The 18,882-nt window shown below is 35.5% G+C and overlaps 1 protein-coding gene across 8 annotated transcripts in view; it reads left to right on the forward strand.

Annotated features, from left to right (window-relative positions):
- Positions 1 to 18,882, forward strand: part of LMBR1 (limb development membrane protein 1) — a 160,728-nt gene that overhangs the window by 96,254 nt on the left and 45,592 nt on the right. For 6 of the 8 annotated variants that reach the window (XM_027101379.1, XM_027101380.1, XM_027101378.1 and 3 more), the window contains 6 exons: positions 4,981 to 5,061; positions 6,277 to 6,353; positions 6,994 to 7,071; positions 10,078 to 10,151; positions 10,386 to 10,476; positions 11,709 to 11,775. In XM_027101379.1, the coding sequence (XP_026957180.1) occupies positions 4,981 to 5,061; positions 6,277 to 6,353; positions 6,994 to 7,071; positions 10,078 to 10,151; positions 10,386 to 10,476; positions 11,709 to 11,775 (468 nt within the window). Of the gene's footprint in view, positions 1 to 4,980; positions 5,062 to 6,276; positions 6,354 to 6,993; positions 7,072 to 10,077; positions 10,152 to 10,385; positions 10,477 to 11,708; positions 11,776 to 12,650; positions 15,224 to 18,882 lie in introns of those variants that run through there. The other 2 variants (XM_027101381.1, XM_027101382.1) reach the window with 2 other exon arrangements.

Here is an 18,882-nt window from a genome sequence, read left to right on the forward strand (position 1 = left end):
CGTGTGGGCTTTCTCTAGTTGCGGAGAGCAGGGGCTACTCTTTGTTGCGGTGCACGGGCTTCTCATTGTGGTGGCTTCTCTTGTTGCGGAGCACGGGCTCTAGGCGCGTGGACTTCAGTAGTTGTGGCGCCAGGCTCAGTAGTTGTGGCACGCAGGCTCAGTAGTTGTGGCTCGCAGGCTCTAGAGTGCAGGCTCAATAGTTGTGGCATATGGGCTTAGTTGCTCTGCGGCTCCGCGAGATCTTGCTTCAGGGCTCGAACCCGTGTCCCCTTCATTGGCAGGCGGATTCTTAACCACTGTGCCACCAGGGAAGTCCCACAGCATTGTTATAAGTGAAAGATGAGGCAGGAGGGTCAGAGAAGGAAATGTGGCCGTGGAAGCGGAGGGTGGAGTGATGTGAAAAAGGGACCATGAGCCGAGGAGTTCTGGCAGCCTCCAGAAGCTGGAGAAGACAAGCAGATTCTCCCCTGGAGTCCCCAGAAGGAACACAGTCCTGCTGACACCTTGATTTTAGACTTCTGACCTCCAGAACTGTAAGATAATACATTTGTATTGCTGTAAGCCACTAAGTTTGTGGTGATTTGTTACAGTAGCAATAGAAGAATAATACAGTCCTTCTGAAAATTGAATTAATCATCTGGTAGAATCAAGTGGAAGAACTATTTCATGTCACAGGACAAAAGAACAAAGAGAAGGAAATCACTAATGAAATAATAGACATGGACTACAGAGCTAATATACCTAGTCTAAGTAATAGACATCTAGGAGAAGAAAAAAGAACAAGTAGAAAAAAGTAAATAAATAATAGAAGAACTTGTCAGTGAGCTGAGGAAAGACTTGAGTGTACATTAAAAAGGTCACAGAGTCATAGGCAAGATTATTAAGCAGGAAATAAACAGATCCAGAGTTATATGACTCACGAATTCCAAGAATAATGATGATAATAATAAAAAAGATTTACAGGCTTTCACATAGAAAAATTACTTACATAGGAGAGAGAGACCAACATCAAACTTCCCTTTTATAACCTGTTAAGGATTATTAAATAATCTTAGTAGTCTTAGGGGGGCAGGGAAGATTGCAATTAAAAACTCATATATTTCCAAAGATGTCATATATCTATTAGGGCACAAAAAGACATTCATTTATTTATTCATTTTATAGCTGTATATTTAGTAACTAGGTACTATTCTAGTCATTAAGGATATGGTGGCTTCCATATCACTGGAAAACTTTAGTAATAATCTCAAACTAAATAGTTTTAAAACAGTCTCAGCACAGGCCAGGACTTAGGAGGGGTGAATGGAAAGCAGTGAGAGAATGGTTTTAAAAAAGTGTTGTGAAAGCTTCACCTTGGTGTGGGGTAAGTTACCTAGTAAGGTTTCCCTGTGGGGTTAGGTTGAAAAAAACATTAAGTCTAAGTACGTGTGTTAAGAATGAGAAAGTAACCACTGAAGTGTCAAATTAACATGGGTAAAAGAATAAATAGAAATTCCACTTGCTAGGAAAAGAAGAAATAATGAACAAAATAAAATAAACAGAAATTATGAAATTACATGAAAGAAGAAAGCACCAGTCTTCATAACAGACGAACTTGGGGATGGCAGGATTCAGTCCCTGGATGTCACTGTTGAGCTGCTGGAAAACCCACTTTGAAGCCCACTCTGTGTGTATACTTCCAATTACATGAAATTGTTTTATTTTTTAAGGTACTTCGAGTTGAGTTTTCTGACTCAGCAGAAAGCCTCCTAATAATACCCCCCCATTTCACAGATGAGAACACTGAGGGTCAGAGAAGCATAAACCTAAAAGAAGGAACACTTGAGAGGAGAAAACCATAAAAAATTTTTGAAATTTAGCAGACCTGAGAGAATTTTAGAAGTAACTAATTTAGCAGACCCAAGAAAGCTGAATCCTAAGCCATCTGTGCTTGATTTATATTCCAGAATCCCCTAAAGTCCCCCAAAGTGGTGCTACCAGACACCTATGGAAGTGGGGATAGAGTGGAACAAGTTAAGATAAGGAGGATTGGTGAAAAGCCTGCTTATGAAACGATTTGATCCCCACCTCTTTCCCCTCCATCCAGGGTACCGGACCACTGCCTCTTCCCCACCTCAGCAGTAGAGGGAGGGTAATTCTCCAGAGAAAGTGAGACTGTGGCCTGGGCACAGATTGGGGGAGGGGAGGATGGGATGAGTGCTTACAGACTAAATGTGTGAGCTCCCATCTCCCATTACCTGGACAGCCAAACTTTAATACCCCAAGAAGGAGATCAGAGAGTCTTATCTGGGGAATCTGGTCTACCCAGCAGGACAGTGTCACACCCTGCTAGCAGTTGGGTGTCCATGAAAAACCCAGATGGATTACCCAACAGGAAGTCTTGTCAGGTGCCACCCATGCAATCTTAGAGTTTCAAATGATCATTTTTAGTGCTTCCTTCTTAAATATGAACAGATGACTAAGCCTTATCATACTTAAGAGAAAAACCTCTCATGGGAAAGTAGGGGCCAAAACAAACAAACAAACAATAAAGAACACTAAGGGGAGACGGAATATGCACAGGATAAGAAAAAAGTAAAACCTATCATCAGTATCCTGGGAGAGACTGAGATTGCATCCGTGGGAAGGGCCAGGATTCCATTAAAAATGGAATAGCTAGTGAACAGAAGGGGCCTCTTGAAATTTAGAAATGATAATGTATCCAAAAGATTGGAAGTTAAAGAAAATAGGTCAACAATGACAACCATAGGGAAGAGTTAAGAATAGTAGAGGACCATTTCAGGAGATCTAACATCCAACTAATAGAATTCCAAGTGGGGAGAGGAGAGAAAACGGGATGGAGGAAATGACAACATCAAGAAAATTTCTCAGCTCTAAAGGACAAGAACTTGGATATTGAAAGTGCTCACTCAGTGCCCAACATGGAACATGAGAGTGACTCACCGACACTGGGATAAAGGCCGACACGTTCTCTCAGGGAGAATGAGAAGCAGTTCACACTCAGGCCCAGGAGGAAGAAGAGCTTCAGACTTCTCAGAGCTGACACTGGAAGCTGGGGGGTGGTGGAGCAGTGACTTCACGATTCTGAAGGGTAATTAATTTTGAACTAACTAATAAAGAATAATAAACTCGTAAACACTAAATAAAAAGGTTCCCCTGCTATTTCTTGATTTTACAGCATTAAGTTAACTGTTACCTGACAGCTATGGAAGATGAGGGTTTAAGTCCCTGTAAACCACACGCCTTTTCATTCCTCATTTATAGTTTTTAAATATAAAAAAATAATTTATGTTTAACCAAACTTTCATATTCAGACTTGTATAGTTTCAAAAAAATTGCCTCCCATTCACCTTTTCTTTGTAAGCTTCTGGAGGAAATAAAGACATTTGGGAGGAAGGTTTAGCTTCGAACTAGTAGTAAATGCATAAAAAACTAAGCAAATGTAAAAAAAAGATTAATTCTGGGGGTGGGAAGAAGAATGTTATGGAAGAAAGGAAAGCTAATCATAGTTCATACATGGGTAAGCGGCAGAAGTTATATTGTAATAATGTAGGCATTGAATATTGCTCTAACCAAAATTACCAATACAATGATATATGAAAGGGGGGGGGATGAATGTAAAGAAAAGCATTAAAGACACTGAGGGTCATGATGCAATGATAAAAGGTGTGATTCATAAGGAACATGTTACAGTCTTAGAGAAGCCCCCAAATCTTATCAAATACAAACGCATAATGAAAAAATTCTTAAAAACGGAGAAAAAACTATTCAGTCAAAGTACAGTTGTAGTGGGGGATTTAAATTTGTCCATTTCAGAATTTAGCAGATAAAATAGAAAGAGTATGGGCATATACAAACCACTAAAGAATCAAGCAGAAAATATGAATAAGGTGTACATGTTAAAGTAACAATGGGAAAATATTTTTTACCCATCATATTGGCAAAAATTCAAGAGTTACAACATCCACTGCTGGGGAAGAGATTGGAAAACACAGATCTTCCTTGACTTACGATGGGTTACGTCCTGGTAAACCCATTATAAGTTGAAAATATCTAACCTACCAAACACAGCTTAGCCTGGCCCACCTTAAGTGGGTGCTCAGAGCACTTATGTTAGCCTACAGTTGGGCAAAATCATCTGACATCAAGCATATTTTATAATAAAGTGTTCATAGAAATGTAAATTATTATAATAACTTATTACAATATATCACAATATTTGGGGGGGAAGTAACTTTTAAATATCTCTTAAAACTCTAAATACTCATATCCTTTGACTCGGCAGTCTGAATTTTGAGACTCTGTCCTACAAAAATAATAGAACCAGAAAGTACTGGATGTTCATAGAAAAATGTTTGTAGTGGCAAAAAATTGAGGAAAACCTGAATATTCATAAACGGAATAATTCTGAATAAAACTGAAGGACATCCATATTCTGGAATTATTATTCAGCTGTTAAGAAGTTGAGACTGTCAGTGTGGACATATCATTAACTAGGAAAGCAAGTGGTGAAATAATGTCTGATTTGACCCATTCTTATAAAATACATAGTAAAAATCATGAGTATGATTTGTATGTATGTTATGAGTATGTACATGAAGGTGAATAAAACCTCACCCAAGCTTTTGACAGTTGTTGCATTAGGGAGGTGGGATGAAGAGGAGGAGATCTTGATTTTCTTTCACTTTTTATAATAAGCACATGATGCTTTTGTAATTAATGAAAAATTAATAATAGATCAAGTAAGAATTTTACCAGAGTCAGAAATTTTCTAGGAAACATGTAGTGTTTAATCAGCAAGAACTTGGAAGTTTTAAGGAGTAAAGAAATGGATGTACTTTTCTGTGAGTCACAGCAGCCCTTGTTTTCATTATTAGTGATCTGGATTTGCAGTGTGTTTTTTATATTTTCATTAAATGTGAGGGCTGCCTGTTCTGGGGTTCTGTTGTTATGTTTCTGAAATGTTTTTGCTTTTGATAGGACTGTCTTCATCAGTGGAACACAATATAACGGAGTTGGAACAAGAACTTGACAATGTAAAGACTCTTAAGACAAAATTAGGTATTGTACATTTTTTTCCTTGACTTATGTATTGGTCTTGGTTTCTTATTAAAGACTTTACTGTAGTCTGGAATATTTTTTAAAATTGTGAAATCTCTATGTTACAAGCTTTCAGTCTGTCCAAAGCCGTTAATAAAGAATGTCTTTTAGTTTGGAGAGAGGATGAGCACGTATTTGTTCACTTTATGTTGTTGTTGTTTTGTGTGTGTACAAAATGACTTTTCAAAGATGATGATGTTCCAAAATATCACTCCACTATCTTTTCACTTGTATTATTTCTGATAAGTAATCTTCTGTTATTCTTACCTTTTAATGTCTTATTTCTTTGTATTTATCCTTCTTGAGATCTGTGGCACTTCATGAGTGTGTGGCTTAATGTCTTTCATCCACTTGGGAAATTGTTGGCCATCATCTCATCAAATATTGCATCTGCTCATTCTCTTTTATTTCCTCAGACTCCAGTTATACATATGCTAGACCTTTTTACTCTTAAATCTTTTTCTTTATTTTCCCTCCTTTTTTTTTTGGAAAATAAGTAAACTACTTTATTTGCAGAAATCATAATCAGTTATTTAAAAATCCCTTTGGAATCTACAGAAAAAGCTAGAATGACTTCAATTTCCATTATTATGGTAGCTCTCTGACATCTTCATACACATTTCTTTTTAAAAATTTAAGTTTGATCCATCTTTTCCAGTTGTTCATGACGTAAGGATTGGTATGTTACAAAGTAGACCTTTGTCACTAGAAACAGAGATTTGCTTCCAGCCTTTAGGAAACTGGAAGTGTTTGCCTTTAGGATGTGGGATTAGAGGGGATTCTTAACTCATGTTACCTGATATTTCCAGATCTCTATCAGTGTGTAAATCTATCATTATAATAATATGTAAATTTAAAAAAGAAATACAAATATTACTGTATTTTTAGAGTAAGCTGTATATCCACAATATGTTTCATCAATAATTGAAACGTCTTTACGTTGCTAAAATTTGAGCATCACAGGATTGAGCTGTTTAATGTAGCAAACTGATTTTAAAATTCTGATTTTTATAGTGTGTGGAGGAAAATTAAAAATAATTTATGTTTTTAGGAAAAGATAATTTTTGTAAGAATAATACATACTGGTTGTATTAGTAGGGAATGAAAATGTGAATCTGGGGAGAAGTTTTGGAAATTACTGAAACTTTTATTATATTTTGTTTTTCCTTCTAATAGAGAGGCGCAAAAAGGCTTCAGCATGGGAAAGAAACTTGGTGTATCCTGCTGTTATGGTTCTCCTTCTTATTGAGACAGTAAGAATTTATTTGCCTAGTTAAATAAAGCAGATTATTTTTTATTTACTTTAGCATTTGTGTATGGCAACTCCCTCAGCTAAATGGTTTCAGGTAAACTGGTTTTCTATCAACAGGATTAAAATCTGTCTACGCTTTTATTTGTAAAAACTCAATAGAGCAAAAAATGAAATTAATGGTAATTTTGAAAAGTCCTCAAGATTATCTGTTTCCTCATAGAAGCAGGAAATTCATTCTTTGTTTCAGTTGAAAATTAAGAAGAGACAAGGTGTTGCAGATACCCTGATCAAACTCTGTGATAAGATCTGAAAATTATATTATTAAATTAGTTCTGATAACATTTCAACCATTTTTTAAATATGTGGAGTTGTGGGTTCCAATTGGTAAAATCGGTTAATAAGTGGATCTATATTAATAGCTTTTTTCTTAAGCTTTGAGATCATAGTACTTTGCAGAATTTTTACGAATTTATTCTGGAGTTTTTTATAGTCTCATTACTTCAGGTTTATATGTAGAGTTTTGGTCTTGACTGCTTTTCCTCTATTCTGAAGCATACATTTGGTTGGTTACTTAGATTTTAACGTTATGTGTATTGACAAAATTGAAATTCAGAACTGATGGCTTACTTTTTGTGTTGTAGTCCATTTCGGTCCTCTTGGTGGCTTGTAATATTCTTTGCCTGTTGGTTGATGAAACAGCAATGCCAAAGGGAACAAGGGTAAAGTAAAGTGCTTTAAAATGTCTTTCTTTTGCAAAAGTATTCTGTGTGTATAAACTGAGTGTTTCAAATAAATAAATGAAAACATTCACCTTTCTGCATATATATACTTCAAGTTGTATGAATTTCTTTATGCAGTGAGCTTTCATAAACAGTGTTTCTAAACTATGTTTTTTGTTTCTGATTTTGTATTTTGGATTGTCCGGCTTTTTATCAAGTATCAGAGTTTCCTTTTACACTTTGTATCAGAGTTTATCTTTGTTTTACTGAAATTCGTATTTGTGGTCCTTTAAGAAAATGTATATTTTGTGAAATAGTGAAATATAAAGAGTTTATTACATGGATTCGTTGCGTTTGCAAAGGATCGAAATATGTGGTTTTAGGGACTCATGCCTCAAAGGAGTCATTTTATGAACTTGAGTCAAAATGTTCAGTTGCTGGAGGAGAGTCAGATATACATCTTTTCATGAATTAACTTAATTATTTCTCTTGTTTAAAAATTCATGATTTTATTAAGTTCCATCAATTAGTCTATTTAAATATATTCTCCATATGGAAGGTAGTTTCCACTAAATATTCATATATGGCATACTTTTTCTAGGTGTCTCTATAAACTTTTGGATACTTAAAGTAGCATTTAAGTTTTGACATTTTATTACACTTTTCGAAGTTAGCACCTTTGCCATCTCCCATAGAGATGACTTCAAAACTCTTCCAGACTTTTCATGCTTTGGGGAAGGGAAAAATTTTTCCTTAACCCTTTCTAGGATCTTCTGGCTGGTCTAAGAATTAGATTTACATGAGACAGATTAACAGGAGAAAACAGAATTTAATTACGTGTATGTGGGAACCCGGTAAGAATAATGAGACCCCAGGACAGGTTGGGCAATTGAGGCTTGTATTCCATCTAAGAGAAGGAGAAGCGGGTAGGAGCTTGGGACTTCAGGCGGGAGGAAGGCAATTCACAAGGAGATGGAAAGCATATGTTTGGTAAACAGAGGGGACCCAGAGAGGCCTTTGGTCTCCAGGTCTTGTGGGTTCCGTCTACCACACTCAGCCAATATACTCTTTGTAGCTGTCTCTGGTGATAGTGCTCTGCCTGGACCAGGCCCTTCATCTGAATTCTTTTAGGCAGTTAAGGGGTGAGGTGGGGGTGGTGCTAAAAAGAAAGACTTACGAGTCTTCTGTTTCTTAAAAACAATCAGCCTAAAATGATCCTTATGCCAGAGAGACACCTTTTGGGGTGCAGATTTTGCTTCCCTACATGCCGCTTCTCTCTCTGAACCACACGATACACCTTTTCTCTCATAGAAAAAAGCCAATGTTTATCTTAATTCCTTTCCTTCAGTCAAAGATGAAGATACCCTCTTCTTTCAGAAGCTAATTCTTTCAGCAGTATTCTCAGTTTAGCTCCCTGCCCCCAGCCTCTTCAGGACCTTGTGCCATCTCTCACTGCCATGGCCTCTCCACCACTGCAAGCCTGCCAGCTTGCTTCAGGTCTGTCATTCCACTAACAAAAAACAGCAGTGAGCAGTCCTCCTCCATCCACAGCCTTGTCGTTGTCTTTTGTTTAGACCGAAATCCATTGATCAAGCAGAAGTCAACTACTGTGTTGACTTCTATCCTTTTTTTTTTTTTTTTTTTTTTTTTTTTTGTGGTACGCAGGCCTCTCACTGTTGTGGCCTCTCCCGTTGCGCAGCACAGGCTCCGGGCGCTCAGGCTCAGTGGCCATGGCTCACGGGCCCAGCTGCTCCGTGGCATGTGGGATCTTCCCGGACCGGGGCACGAACCCGTGTCCCTGCATCGGCAGGCGGACTCTCAACCCCTGTGCCACCAGGGAAGCCCTCTATCCATTTTTTAACCCATTTTCTTATACCACATACTAGGTGAGGCCCAAGCCCTGTGGTACATTTTTGTACCATTCCTTTCGTGCATAGTACAGAAGGACTTATATGTGGTATGCTCTTTTTATGATTGTGTAAATAAATCAGATCATCTTAATCTTGCCTGTAGGCCTTCTCTTGAGACAGAGAATATTTCCAAAGTGTTTTCCATCCCAGTTAATAAGCTTTCTGTTAGCATTATTCATTTTTTCTTCAAAAGATTGACAAAAGTTCATAAATTCTTTGTCCATTACCTTATTTATATATGAAATTTCTGTGGTATTGTAACTTCTTCATGCCTATATTAGATTGTGTAAATAATATGTGATATTATTTATTGGTTTATTTTTTTATTAAGCTGACTTTATATTCTTAATTATCCTGGTATATCTGTTAGATGTAATTGAAGCTGATAGCACAGTAGTAGTTTGTATTCAGAGAGTTTCTTTAATTAGTAAGCTTTGAAAACATTGTTCCTACTTCAGTAAGAAATGAGTTTTTGCCTGTCTGGCCTCGTTAATAAATATTACTTTTTCTATTGTTTTGTTAAGTTCTAGATAAAGATAGGTTTTGAGAATAGGTATGATGTTTAGGAAAAAATTTATAGCATTGCATTTGGAAAATCTGTGTTAATTAAATCCCTGAATTCCCAAGGAAGATTTAGGGAAAGGAAACTTTCAAGAGTAGTAACAGGATATGTGCATTCACTTTCTTTCTTTGCTTACCTTCCTTTTGACATATTTTAATTATATAGTCTTTATATGTTACCTCAGTGTTCAATTATTTGTTCTATTCTTATTATACTATTATATTTTTAAAAAACTTCTTCCAAGAATATTTAGGATTTAACAATAAGCATAATCATATCATTTTGATAAGTAACTTAAATTACATTTGAGATAAATCAGAAATGTTTTGAGCTTGTTAAAAGTGTTAACATGTGGTTGAATTAGTTGATGAATTCAGTCTCGTCACATTTTATTTTCCTTTGAACCTCTAGATGTTACTCCAGGGTATTAAACATTCCTAATTTCAACTGTCCTATATTTATGAGACAACAATTTTAGGGAAACCAAATATAATAGTGTCATTGAATTCTGAAAAGTGTTTTTTTTCCCCCCAGGGGCCTGGAATAGGAAATGCTTCTCTTTCTGCTTTTGGTTTTGTGGGAGCTGCACTTGAAATCATTTTGATATTGTATCCTTTCTTTAACTGAACTTCTGTCTGTTAACAAGTTTTCTGTCTAGTTTTCTGGGACAGTGGTAATTTACTAAGACACTCTCCTGGAAGAAAAAACAAGTCAGTGTTCCTCAAGCACTCCAAGTGGCATTTTGTTTTGTTTTGGTTTTCCTTTCGGCCTTAAGACATTTTGGAGACAATTGAGAACTTAAGGAAACAATTCTTTGGAGAGTTTTTCCTTGATTCTCACAGCTATCTTATGGTGTCCTCTGTTGTTGGTTTCTATAGCCTCCGATTTTTTGGAAACTTTATTCCCAAGAAGGATGACACAACGATGACAAAGGTAAGGTAAAGTCGTAGGTGACTGTGCCTCCCTTTTGCCTTCCAAGACAGACTGTGTTATTTAGTAATCGCAGTGAATGGTTCATTTGCGGTTCTAGGTATTTGTTTGTAAGTTGCGTAAACACACGCACTGGAAGATTTTCAAAATGCTGAATGAGTGGGAAAAGGATGTGCTCTGTTTAATTTGGATGGCATCCATTCACTTGTAAATGCATAGAACCGCAGAGCTTGTTAACTAGCTATAGACGGCTCCTGAAAGGACTCTTTTTCCTACAAAGAAAACGTATTGCTAATGAGTAACTTTGATTGTGCTGACTGTACTTCAGGGAACTTGTTTGAAATCTGAAGAACTTAGTTGCTACAAGTAGTAGAGACAAAGTATTTCAAATTTGAATAATTAAAGCAAGACGGAAGAGTTCTATTCAGAAACATTTTGTAGTCTGAGGCTAATTTGACTTTCTACAATATGTCATTGGCTTTGGAATAACAAAGGCTGTTATCTTATATAGTGACTGCATTTGTAAAATATTCCCACAGGCTGACAATGAAGAATAACAAGAGCTGCTGGCTTCTTTTCTTTTTTATTATATATTCCATATTTTCAGCTTATTCTAAAGGGGAGAAGTTATTTTTATATATCTTTATCTAAAATGCTATGGCTTCTTGAGATACTTAGCATCTAGTTTAAGTAATCATAAGTACTAAGTAATATTTTCAGCATCTCTTACTTAATATGAAAGAATAAGTATAGGATACAGTGAAAATTACTAGAATTTAGGTGTTTTGGATTTCTAGCTTTTTGGTATTAAATCTTATAATAGTTAAACATATTAGAAGTAGATATTATCTATCTTGAGCAGTAGTCTTGGCTTTAAAAGTAGAGTCAGAAGTATTAAAAATATTAATTTTTACTTGTTAGGCAAACCTTTTTGAAATCATCAACCTCAGTCAATAATGTAAACTGCGTTATCTGAGGTGTGAAGTAATTTGTGTTCTATAACTTTATATTTGTGTCAGGTACTGTAAATATCTTCTAGAACTCACAGATAGAACTTTAAATGTTGGTAGAAAAGTTTCTATTCTCTTTATTTTCTATGTTGAATTGTATCATTCAGAAGTTAGCAAAGAACAGTAGGTAACTGAAATGTCCAGTAACTTGTCAGAATGTGAATGGATTTTACTTATCCGTATACTGTGTAACTGCCCAATATTCTTTCTGATTTCTCATATCAGATCATTGGGAATTGTGTGTCAATCTTGGTCTTGAGCTCCGCACTGCCTGTTATGTCAAGAACACTGGGTAAGTTTAAATGAGAACTTTTCATTTAAAGTCAGTACCTTTTTAAGTATCAAACTTCTTGCTAAAGTTGTAGTTTCTAAACTGTTTTTCAAAGAGATCACTCTTTGAAATATATTATTCCCTCCCACATTATTTTATGCCTTTACTTCTGTAATTCATTTATATACAGAACTGTACCAAAATAAGTACTTTTATCAAATAAAGACTACTTATTGTTTCAAGTACTTAGAAATAGTCCTTGTCCAAACAACAGACTTTATTTTTTTCATTGACTAATTAAGCTTTGGAGTCCTCTAGTGAGGAAACTGTGATTTTTTTTAAAAAAACAATATTTAATGTCTAGAAAATACTAAACTAATTTTTTCCTACGCGAAATGTTTTAAAAAATGTGTAATTTAGTATGTGGTTTAAAAAATTGAGAATATGTAACACTTATTTTAAGCTGCTTTATGTCCAGGGAATAGACTTGAAAGCAGTAAGATCTAGGAGAGCACACACTGATTTAAAGGACATCCTTTAGCTCTTCAGCTTTTTACTGGCTTGTCATTTATATAGTTTTCTTAATTTTTCAATTCACAGAGAATTTTGGTCATCATTTAAAAGTAAAATATTTCCACTTTGTCATTGAAATAGTTGAATAAATCTTCCTTCATTTGGTGTTCTTTTCTTTTATAAAGCACTGTTGCAGACTGTATTCTCAGTTCTTGGCTAAATATTATTTCAGACAAAAATTTCCACTAGGCAGTTTTGTTCTGTTTTCTAGACTTAGATTTTGACTGGAGTGTTCACAAATGATTAGAAAAATCCCATTATTCAACCTTAGCAACATGCTTATGACAAAGATTGCAAGTAACTTTGAATTGCTTTTGTTTTAGCGCTTATGTGGCCTCCATTATTTATTCAAGGCCCACAGCTGTCGGGGATGCAGGCTGTGCCAGGAAGGGTATAAGCTTTGCGGTCATCTTCATAATGCTTACAGAGAAGTTCATGTTTTAATACAAGTGGAATCTAAATGTAAAGGTAGAAGGGACCGCTGTTGCACAGACTAATACAAAGCTCATTTACTTAGAGGTCTTATTTCTTTTGTGTTTGCATTATAGGACTTGTTATCATTTTGACATCTGCTTGTAGTGTGCTAATCTTGAAAATGCCATAAATATACACTTTAGTAACCTGATTTGTAGCTAACTGTGATCGTTTGTATTATGGCAGTCCAACAAATAATTTCTGTGATATTATAGCCAACCTACCATTTTATCATTTATGAAATTCACTGTGCTCTGTTATTTAAGATTAATTGTTAATAGTAATGTATAGATTTTATGGAAGAAAATTACATGCTGAGTACAGTTTTAATACAAAGAAAACAAATTAATGGCAAAATGTGCTTTTTGAAGATCAACAAATTAAATTCCTGAGTAGTTTGCCATAGAGATAAATAAAAAGAAGAAAAAGAGAGATGGAACAATTAAAATGCAGCTAACAAATGCCTGGACCCAGCTGTCCAAACAGGATTAATGGAGTGCATTAGGGTACAGTGAGTCATGTGGTGCTTTGCAAAATATCAACACGCACTGCACTACATGTTATGCCCAGTGGCACTGAATAGATGAAAAGAAGTAAATACGTTAAACAGATTCATAGAGGCTTTTCACAGTATTAAAAAAGCAAATTTCTAGACTAAAAGAAAAAGCTTTATTTTAGTATTATGGGAAATGCAAACTAGAGAGTTACTTTGTAATGCCTCTATTAACCCTTTAGAATTGAGTCTTTGATTTTAAGAAGATAAAATATAGAGAATTGTCATGAATATTATCCTAGTGTATAACGGGATTTTGATTTACTAGCTGAAAAGCTTATAAGACTAGAATAGAGGATGTATTTAGCAACCAAATTCCAAGCTGTGAAATTTTTCACTCTTTCTCATTGCCTCTCACAAGGAAGTCCTGACCCTTAGGGTGCTCTCATTTGCTCCTGTGAATTCAGCCAGTGTTCTCAGTTAAATGAGAAATGAAGGAGCAAGGAAAATTATAATTTATCTGTATAAGTGCAGTTTTTCTCTTATTTTAGTAATTTTTAGTGATGATTATAACTTTAATTGTAAATTGCAAGTGTATTGAATCCTGTATAAAATAATTTGGTGATATTTTTGCTTCAAAAATGAAAATGTTTTTTAAAAAATTTAATTTGCCAACTGCTATTGCTGCATCATTGGTATAAACTATAGCTTTAGACTTGAATACCTGGTGTGATATGACAGATTTATTACTGAATTCCTCTGAAATAGCTTCTTATATTTAAATATGGAAGATTTTATACTAATTAAAAAATTACCACTAAGTAGATTTTACAAGCATATTACTTGCCACAAAGAATTAGGCTGTGAGGAGCATCTTGGCTATGTATTTTTAGCCAAATATAATTAATATCGATTATAGTTTTGTTGTCCATTGGAAACACAAAGAATCTGTGCATTACACTTTTTATTTGAAATCTTTAAGACCTTTTAAAACTGATGCCATGTCAGTGGATATGCTTTCCAAAACGTTGCTTTGCTGCCTGTTTAGTGTTCAGTTTTGAAAAATCCAACATTTGGGGGGATATGATGTCCTTATTTTTAGCAATCAGTTTACTCTTTGGTATAATAGACTCTCAAGGTGATTAGAGGAGATGGTTCACAAAGTGAAAATGGAACAGGCTCAAACCTAATAAATTATCTATAGAGGCCCAGACATTTCTATAACAAAATATTTTAAAAGCAGCAGTGAATTTTGTGAGAATAGATTTTGCGAGATTGCTGACATGTTCTTGGTTATGCTTAATCAAGAAACAACTGAGAGATTGACAGTTTTTGCATTATTATTTGTTTGAAATCTCCTTTAACAGGAAAAATTTTCTCAGATGCAACCAATAGACTTCGTAATACTTTTACTAATTTCCATTTTGAAGTTATTTTTATAGTTAGTTGTATTTTCATCCTGAAATTCTTTCTGTAAATTATTCAAGGCCCAAAAGCAGGTATTTTTTAATACACTTAAAACAAAAAACACTTAACCTTTCAAATCAGCTTGGATCTATTTTTAGTATTTCCATGTATTTCTCATCTGGGTCCCATATAGTCCATCATCTTGCAGAATTTAAAGTGGATTATTCTCTTTTGTTCCTTGAAGAAGGGACTGTGTTTAAAAACTGGTCCTTTGCGGGAGAGGTTTTTATTTGGGTTTGTAAATACACTAGTAATCTTTACCCTGAGCTTTCCCTCTCCAGTGTGAATCAGAAATAAATGATACTTAGACATGACAAATGTGAAATTGAAGTATAAATCTTAATATATATTCCTAATTATGGCTTTGATGTAAAAATAATTCTAAACCCTGTATTGAAAATTTCTCCACAAAAAAATTGTATATGACTTAATTATATTCTGTTATATTGCAGAGAGTAATAAATGAGTGGTAAAATTAACTTTTGATTGATTACTAATGTTCTTATACCTGACCAATAAATTTGTTTATCTAGTTAGGATTTTTAATTATAAAGAAAAAGTATTCTGTGTCAGATGTCTGGAAGAAGTCACAGAGTCACTAATGCTCACTCCCTCAACACCCTCGTTCCCAGTGTCCACTTGTCGTGTCCTTCTGTTGCTGTTCTTGTTTCAGAGCACATAGTCCTTCTTGCCTGAGGAAATGTCGTGTTGGCCACATATTCTAAATAACTTAGCCATCTGTTGACATACATTCAACTCCCTTAAGTTTTGATTTGTTATAAAATATTTTTCATATGAAATTAATTCCAGTTAGTATTATTTAGTTGGAGGGAGCCTTAAGATATAATTTTTTTAATGTTAAGAATTAAAATGTTACAATTAAAACTAGAACGTAAACTACAGTGAGGGTCTTATTTACATTAAGAATCAAGACCCCCAACCTGGCTGAGAATAGTTAATAGTACACCTGTACATGGCCAACTCTGGGACTGATTAACAGATTATCTCCTTATTTATAGAAAATTTTATTTTTAAATTAATTTTTAAGTATGTACATGAATAACTTCTAATTATGAGGAATATTAAAGACAGAGGCTCAAATTCCTTGTGACCACCACTTTTATTTTTTTTTCTTTATTTTTTTAACATCTTTATTGGAGTATAATTGCTTTACAATGGTGTGTTAGTTTCTGCTATATAACAAAGTGAATCAGCTATACGTATACATGTATCCCCATATCCCCTCCCTCTTGCGTCTCCCTCCCACCCTCCCTATCCCACCCGTCCAGGTGGTCACAAAACACTGAGCTGATCTCCCTGTGCTATGTGGCTGCTTCCCACTAGCTATCTGTTTTACGTTTGGTAGTGTATATATGTCAATGCCACTCTCTCACTTCGTCCCAGCTTACCCTTCCCACTCCCCGTGTCCTCAAGTCCATTCTCTACCTCTGCATCTTTATTCCTGACCTGCCCCTAGGTTCGTCAGAACCATTTTTTTTTTAGATTCCATATATATGTGTTAGTATACGGTATTTGTTTTTCTCTTTCTGACTTCACTATGTACGACAGACTCTAGGTCCATCCACCTCACTACAAATAATTCAGTTTCGTTTCCTTTTATGGCTGAGTAATATTTCATTGTATATATGTGCCACATCTTCTTTATCCCTTCATCTGTCGAAGGACACTTAGGTTGCTTCCATGTCCTGGCTATTGTAAATAGTGCTGCAATGAACACTGTGGTACATGACTGTTTTTGAGTTATGGTTTTCTCAGGGTATATGCCCGGTAGTGGGATTGCTGGGTCATATGGAAGTTCTATTTTTAATTTTTTAAGGAAGCTCCATACTGTTCTCCATGGTGGCTGTACCAATTTACATTCCCACCAGCAGTGCAAGAGGGTTCCCTTTTCTCCACACCCTCTCCAGCATTTACTGTTTATAGATTTTTTGATGATGGCCATTCTGACTGGTGTGTGGTGATACCTCATTGTAGTTTTGATTTGCATTTCTCTAATGATTAGTGATGTTGAGCATCCTTTCATGTGTTTGTTGGCAATCTGTATATCTTTGGAGAAATGTCTAATTAGGCCTGCCCATTTTTGGATTGGGTTGTTTGTTTTTGTGATTGAGCTGCATGAGCTGCTTGTATATTTGGAGATTAATCCTTTGTCAGTCACTTCATTTGCAAATATTCTCTCCCATTCTGAGGGTTGTCTTTTGGTCTTGTTTATGGTTTCCTTTGCTGTGCAAAAGCTTTTAAATTTCATTAGGTCCCATTTGTTTATTTTTGTTTTTATTTCCCTTACTCTAGGAGATGGGTCAAAAAGGATCTTGCTGTGATTTATGTTATAGAGTGTTCTGCTTATGTTTTCCTCTAGGAGTTTTATAGTGTCTGGCCTTACATTTAGGTCTTTAATCCATTTTGAGTTTATTTTTGTGTATGGTGTCAGGGAGTGTTCTGATTTCATTCATTCACATTCATTCACATTGCTGTCCAGTTTTCCCAGCACCACTTATTGAAGAGACTGTCTTTTCTCCATTGTATATTCTTGCCTCCTTTATCAAAGATAAGGTTTATCTCTGGGCTTTCTATCCTGTTCCATTGTTCTATATTTCTGCTTTTGTGCTAGTACCATACTGTCTTGATGACTGTAGCTTTGTAGTATAGTCTGAAGTCAGGGAGCCTGATTCCTTCAGCTACATTTTTCTTTCTCAAGATTGCTTTGGCTATTCGGGGTCTTTTGTGTTTCCATACAACTTGTGAAATATTTTGTTCTAGTTCTGTGAAAAATGCCAGTGGTAGTTTGATAGGGATTGCATTGAATCTGTAGATTGCTTTGGGTAGTATAGTTATTTTCACAATGTTGATTCCTCCAATTCAAGAACATGGTATATCTCTCCATCTGTTTGTATCATCTTTAATTTCTTTCTTCAATGTCTTATAGTTTTCTGCATACAGGTCTTTTGCCTCCTTAGGTAGGTTTATTCCTAGGTATTTTATTTTTTTTGTTGCAGTGGTAAATGGGAGTGTTTCCTCAATTTCTCTTTCAGATTTTTCATCATTTGTGTATAGGAGTGCAAGAGATTTCTGTGCATTACTTTTGTATCCTGCTACTTTACCAAATTCATTGATGAGCACTAGTACTTTTCTGGTAGTATCTTTAGGATTCTCTATGTATAGTATCATGTCATCTGCAAACAGTGACAGTGTTACTTCTTGTTTTCCAATTTGGATTCCTTTTATTTCTTCTACTTCTCTGATTGCTGTGGCTAAAACTTTCAAAACTATGTTGAATAATAGTGGTGAGAGTGGGTATCCTTGTCTTGTTCCTGATCTTAGAGGAAATGGTTTCAGTTTTTCACCATTAAGAACGATGTTGGCTGTGGGTTTGTCACATATGGCCTCTATTATGTTGAGGTAAGTTCCCTCTATGCCTACTTCCTGGAAGGTTTTTATCATAAATGGGTGTTGAATTTTGTCGAAAGCTTTTTCTTCATCTATTGAGATGATCAGATGGTTTTTATCCTTCGATTTGTTAATATGGTATATCACATTGATTGATTTGTGTATATGGAAGAATCCTTGCATTCCTGGGATATACCCCACTTGATCATGGTGTATGATCCGTTTAATGTGCTGTTGGATTCTGTTTGCTAGTATTTTGTTGGGGATTTTTGCATCTATGTTCATCAGTGATATTGGCCTGTAGTTTTCTTTTTTTTGTGACATCTTTGTCTGGTTTTGGTATCAGGGTGATGGTAGGTAGACACGTAGAATGAGTTTGGGATTGTTCTTCCCTCTGCTATATTTTGACAGAGTTTGAGAAGGATAGGCATTAGCTCTTTTCTAAATGTTTGGTAGAATTCCCCTGTGAAGCCATCTGGTCCTGGGCTTTTGTTTGTTGGAAGATTTTTTTTTTAAATAAATTATTCATTTACTTATTATTTTGTTTTTGGCTGTCTTCGGTCTTCACTGCTGCACGCGGGCTTTCTCTGGTTGCGGCGAGCGGGAGCTACTCTTTGTTGCGGTGCATGGGCTTCTCACTGCAGTGGCTTCTCTTGTTGCAGAGCATGGGCTCTACGCTCACGGGCTTTGGTAGTTGCAGCACGCAGCCTCAG

This window comes from Aethalodelphis obliquidens, unplaced genomic scaffold, assembly GCF_003676395.1.
Source record: "Aethalodelphis obliquidens isolate GAN/ISIS:26980383/991018 unplaced genomic scaffold, ASM367639v1 scaffold5, whole genome shotgun sequence".
NCBI classification, from domain to species: domain Eukaryota; kingdom Metazoa; phylum Chordata; class Mammalia; order Artiodactyla; family Delphinidae; genus Aethalodelphis; species Aethalodelphis obliquidens.